The 5,740-nt window shown below is 47.0% G+C and overlaps 1 protein-coding gene across 1 annotated transcript; it reads right to left on the bottom strand.

Moving 5' to 3' along the window:
* Positions 1 to 1,481: 1,481 nt before the first annotated feature.
* H3-3b (H3.3 histone B) lies at positions 1,482 to 5,262 on the bottom strand. The gene is made up of 5 exons (XM_069992998.1): positions 5,129 to 5,262; positions 4,467 to 4,604; positions 4,172 to 4,325; positions 3,948 to 4,076; positions 1,482 to 1,616 (listed from the first exon to the last, which is right to left on the bottom strand). Exons 2-4 carry the CDS (start codon positions 4,592 to 4,594, stop codon positions 3,948 to 3,950), a joined length of 411 nt encoding a protein of 136 aa, XP_069849099.1. The 5' UTR covers positions 4,595 to 4,604; positions 5,129 to 5,262; the 3' UTR covers positions 1,482 to 1,616.
* Between the last annotated feature and the right edge of the window lie 478 nt (positions 5,263 to 5,740).

Below are 5,740 nucleotides of genomic sequence, written 5' to 3'. Positions count from 1 at the left end.
CTGGACAGGCTGGGCAGGCACCGCCCCCTCTAACTTTCCTTGTTGGGGAATGATTCAGTACATGGATGAGAATAAGTCGATGTGCATTTTCTGTCTACCAATATGAAGTTGTTTTCCCTGTACCCTGAGGCTTTGGGGGCTACGTGGCAGTGGGGTCCCTGGTTGGGAAGAGGAAGGACTGAGGGACATAAGGCTAAGGTCAAGAGGGTAATTTTTTTCCTAACTGGTACCAGGATTTGAACTTGGGGCTTTGTGCTTGACTGATGCACTACTACTTGAGCCATGCCCCTAACATGGCCTTTTCTGGTTACTTTGGAGGTAGAGTTTTGGTGGACTTACCTGTCTAGACTGACTTCAACTTCTGATTCTCCAGATCTTAGCATTCTGAGTAGCTTATAGGTAGCACCGGTGCCCAGCCATGGGGTGTTTGTTTGCTGGCCTCTTTCTCTAACTCATGGCTCCTAAACCATACACTGTGAGCCAGGAGCCAGGGAGGCTGAAAGTTATCAAGAGGTCCTAATGAAGCTGGGTGTTGGTGGCTCATGCCTGTAATCATAGCTATTCAAGAGGCTGAGATCTCTGAGGACTAGGGTTTGAAGCCAAGCCTGGACAGAAAGAGCCAGAAGTGGCACTGTGGCTCAAGTACTAACTCTGAGCAAAAAAGCAGCCCAAGGACAGTACCTAGGCCAAATTCAAGCCCCTCCAAAACACACACACACACACACACAAAATTGGTGCCGGGCACCAGTGGTTCATGCCTGTAATCCTACAGGCTGAAATCTGAGGATTTTGTTGTGAAGCCAGCCTGGGCAGCAAGTCCATGAAGCTCCTCCTTATCTCCAACTAACCACTGAAAAGTAGAGCTGTGGCTCAAGTGGTAGAGTACTAAGCTTGAACAAAAAAGCTCGAGACAGTGCAAAAAAAGCTCAAGAGACGATGCAGTGCCCAGACCCTGAGTTCAAGCCCCAGGACTACATGGGGAAAAAATAATTCTGGGCTGAGTGTTGGTGGCTAATGCTTGTAATCCAATCAAGAGACTAAGATCTGAGACTCTAATGAACTAGGAAAAAAAAAAAACGTTGAAGCAGCACTGTGGCTCAAGTGGTAGAGCACTAGCCTTGGACAGAACAAGTTCAAGGACAGCTCCCCAGGCCAAGTTCAAGCCCCAGGACTCTCCCACCCACCAAAAAAATCAGTGGATTCCCATTGCACATGGACATGCAGTAAGTTGGATAACCATATAATTTGCCAAACCAGGCAGTTAGACATAAACACAGGCACTATTTATACAACAATTCCATGGAAATAAACTAGCAGTGTCCTCAGTGACAAGTGCCATGTAAGAACAGTCATCTACCTACCCCACCTAACTAATCAATGTGCTTCCTCCATCCAACACCCTGACTCAGGCTGGGCTCTCCAAATGCTTCAAATTTGTGAGACAACTCATTTGAATGAAAACCATTAACAAGATGAAAAAATCTGCATTCCAAAACTTTATTTTTATCTCATCCATCATGGGCACAGGATACCTTCAACAGCTCCAACTTTTGCTTTCTTCCTTACAGATTCCAGTCCATTGCCCTTACTCAGGGATATCCTGGAGGGGCAGTCTCCTAGAACCAAAAAAATATTTGTGTTCTGGGTTAAGTGACCTCATGGGAGTGTGGAAGAGCCAAAGTTACACTATTCTTTTATGTAGTAGCTTCCAAGCTACCCTAGAGCCTTCTAACTTCAGGCTGTAGACTGGGGCTAAGGATCAACGGTGTTACCCACTTGGGTTACCAGTTAAATCAGCAAATTCCCATGGTCCTCATCTGTTCACACTGCGTCTCCAGAGCACAGCCCATTCCAACATCTAGGATTTCAGTGTCACTCAGAAGCATGAGGAAACTGTCACAAGTGTTCGTTGTATTGGATTCAACTTTTTTAAACCTACTCTTCTATCCAGCTTATCTTAAGCACTTTTGAATTTGAAACTGACCAAGTCTCATTTAAATAAACGCCTTAAGCCAGGTGCCACTGGCTCTTCCCTTTAATCCCAACTAGTCAGAACACTAAAACCTAGAGTTTGAGACCAGCCCAGGTAGAATAGTTCAAGTGACTCTTATTTCCAATTGGCCAGCAAAAACGCCATGCTGCCAAGTGTTTTTAAAACAGCAGCTGGCTGTCCTTTTGTCTTGACTGTTGTTCACACACTACACTTTTGTGTGGCTCGAGCTATGGACAAGAACCGCCCCCCCCACTCCCAAATGCTGACATACACTACCATGCATCATGGCCCATGTAGTAAGCTTGTGTTCTCCTTGCTTAAAACTGGTTTTGTACTGAAAGTAGCTTGGAGACCACAAACTCCCTGCCAGCCTAGGTTAATTTGCACACAGAACCCTAGCCTACCTCAAGGATCCACAAACACATTTGAAACTGGCCCTGACAAGTCTTTTTTTATAATAAAATTTAGCTACTTTTTGTTCTTAACACTAAAGGGGCGAGGGCAGGGAGCATGCCACAGACTACAAATACAGCAGCATCATGGCTTTTGTGCAGCACTGGGGGACCAAACCCAAGGGCTTCATGCTAGTTAAGTGCTCACACCACAGAGATACATCTCAGCCCCTATCATGGCATTTATGAGCAAAGGGCTGTTCAACATGCTAAAATTATCTCTGCGTATAAATGGTTCATCTACCAAGCAAAAAAGCTGAAATCATCTAAGCTCAAACACCAGAATATATATGAACCTAGGACAATGGGTGTATTAAAAGCTTTATACAGTCAATTTAGTTTTTTGACACTTAGTTGGATAAACAAGTTTATTTGTAAATTTAGTCAACATACATAATTGACCTAAAAACTCCAATAGAAGGATGAATTTGAAAGGCCATCTCTAGAAAAGGGATTTTCCTAGGACAGTCACCAGAAGTAACCTAACGAAACACCACCTCGAATCAGCACCGGGCTAATCAGCTGCATCTGCAACGCTCTTCCCCCATTCAGGTTTACACTAAACTCCACAAGAAAAAGAACAAACCTTGGTATTATTTCCTCTAAAGGAGAAAAAAAAAAATCCTCAAAATCCTCAAGCCTAGCTTTGAAATCAACCACAACACAATGAAAAGCTGCACTAACTAGCTTAGATTAGTAACAGATGATGCTGGTGCGAATAACTTTTATTCTAGAGCCCTTATAAATAAAATCTCCGTTAGTGTTTGCATTACCAGCTAGAGGGTTAGTTAACATGTGGTAGAATGAGGACTTATGCAAGGTATTAATATGCATACAGCATTAAACTATGAAAACAAGTGCAGTCTAGTTAGGAGAAAACCAACTGGACTCTAAATTATACACACCTTAATGACAAGACTCCCCACCACTTGTGGATGTAAAACATTTAATTTAAAAATGTTGACACTACAATATATAAAATAGCTATTATAAATGCACATAGTGTATTCTATAGCTGCCAGGTTTACTTTTTTTTTTTTTCTTAAGGAAACTGTAAGTTACACTGTGGTTAAGACTTGTATCTTCACCCTTGAAAAAGCCCACATTCTATCACAGTGATGTATGGTCAGACTTAACAGCCCCAATTGTTAAACACTTGGATCAAGTCATAACCAGTTTTATTGCAAAAGGACCCTGTACACATTTATCAATTCTAGTACCTTAATAGCTACCCAACAAGTCATTAACATACAGAAACATGCATCATGAGAAGCAAGAAGTATCACCCATCCCTTCTGCATATTAGCAACTTGTCACTCCTGAGCCCAGTGCGCACCACTGAGATCTGTGAACAGTCACTTTCCCATTCATCCTGAGTGAAAGATGGAATGACTTAAGTACAAATGCAACATATTATAAACAATTTCTTACAAAAAAAGTCACAAATTAAACCAAAGTATTTTACAGAATTTACTACAAAACGCCATAAAAACTGCCTTCACTTAAGCTCTCTCTCCCCGTATCCGGCGAGCCAATTGGATGTCTTTGGGCATGATGGTGACTCTCTTGGCGTGGATGGCACACAGATTGGTATCTTCAAACAAACCCACCAGGTACGCTTCACTAGCCTCCTGTGGAGGACAAGAGCCACACCATTAACTCTGGTCCATGAGAAACCAAACCAGCCCTGGCCCTGGGGCTCCAAAACCCCTTTGTTCCTGTTTACCTGAAGCGCACCGATGGCCGCACTCTGAAACCTCAGGTCCGTTTTAAAATCCTGGGCAATCTCTCTCACCAACCTCTGGAAAGGCAGCTTTCGGATGAGAAGCTCAGTGGATTTCTGATAACGACGAATCTCTCGAAGAGCCACAGTGCCAGGCCTGGAAAGAGCAGAGAGCGTTTAAAAAAAAAAAAAAAAAAAGGAAAAGAAAAAAAAAACAAAAAAAGTGCCCCCGGGAGGGGCAGGCGCAGGGACACGGGCAGCCCGCCGCCAGGCCATTGTTCCCCGCAGCCGAGCCTACCTGTAGCGATGGGGCTTCTTCACCCCGCCGGTAGAGGGCGCGCTTTTCCTGGCAGCCTTGGTGGCCAGCTGCTTGCGGGGGGCCTTCCCACCAGTGGATTTACGAGCAGTCTGCTTGGTTCGGGCCATTTTCTCTCACCTTCGAGAAAGACAACGCGGGAAGTCAAGACTGAGGCCCGAGGACGCTTGGCTCGGCCCCCGTCCTCCGCTCGCGTCCGGGGGCGGGGGTGGGGGTGGGGCGGGGAGGGCCCCGCGCCCGGGCCCGCCAAGCCCGCCCTCCCGCCTCGGCCCGCCGCCGCCGCCGGCCCAGGGCACGGCCGTCCGCCTCCTCCCCCTCCCCTAATGACTCAGGCTCGCGGAGCAGCCGCCTCCCCCGGGCGCGGGGGGGGGGAGGCGGGGAGGAGCCACTTCCCTCCCTCGACGGGCGGAGGCCTGGCTGCCCGGAACCCGGCGTCCGGACCTCTGAATCACCGGGAAAAAGAAGTAATCGAGGCCGGAAAGAAACCCAGCGGGGAGAGCTTCTGACCTCACCTCCCCTGTCAGCCGCCGGGAAAGCGGCACCCCACCACCCGACAGTCCGCCTCAACGGCCGCGGCCTGTAAAACCGACGGCGGCCGAAGCCTCAAATCACGAAGAAACCCGGACCCGCGAATGCGAACTTACCCAAAGCCGGAGTTTCAGGCCGTTTTTCGGACCACCGCGCCGCCGCTGTTGCCCAGTGAAGAGCTGCAGTTGGCGAGCTGAGGGACGATACTACCCCAACGAACGACCAAACCGCTCTGCGCTCCAAAGCCCCCGACGCCTCCTTATTTATACTCACGCTTCACGCTGCGTCTCTACGTCATAGAACCCTTATTTGCATACACCAACGACTTTTTCTATTGGCGGGCGCCTTCGCGGACGCTCTGACATCTCCCGACACAAAGGCCGTGCTTCGGCCCTGTTCCCTGATTGGTGAAAACTTAGGTCGCTGATTGGCTGTTAAAGTTGCTTTGTGATTGGACAGATGCAAAGAGGAATGGACAAATCAGAGTTTAGCACTAAGCTGTCCTTCTGATTGGATAAAATGGAGCTATGTTTGGATCCTTCCCTTGGTTCCAAAGCTCTACACTAGAAAGTCAATGCAAATGAATTGCGTTAGTGCCTATTTGGATTAGAGAAACTCAGGATAGGCAGGAGTCTAAGCTTATTTGTATCCAGCTAATGCCATGCAGGAGGAGATGCTATTTAAAAGAAAATCTTGTAAATATTTTCCAGTGTGAAATAAAATGTATT

This window comes from Dipodomys merriami, unplaced genomic scaffold (genome assembly GCF_024711535.1).
Source record: "Dipodomys merriami isolate MVZ:Mamm:240054 unplaced genomic scaffold, mDipMer1.0.p SCAF_42, whole genome shotgun sequence".
Classification (NCBI taxonomy): Eukaryota; Metazoa; Chordata; class Mammalia; order Rodentia; family Heteromyidae; genus Dipodomys; species Dipodomys merriami.
This window is presented reverse-complemented; position numbering and strand designations above follow the sequence as displayed.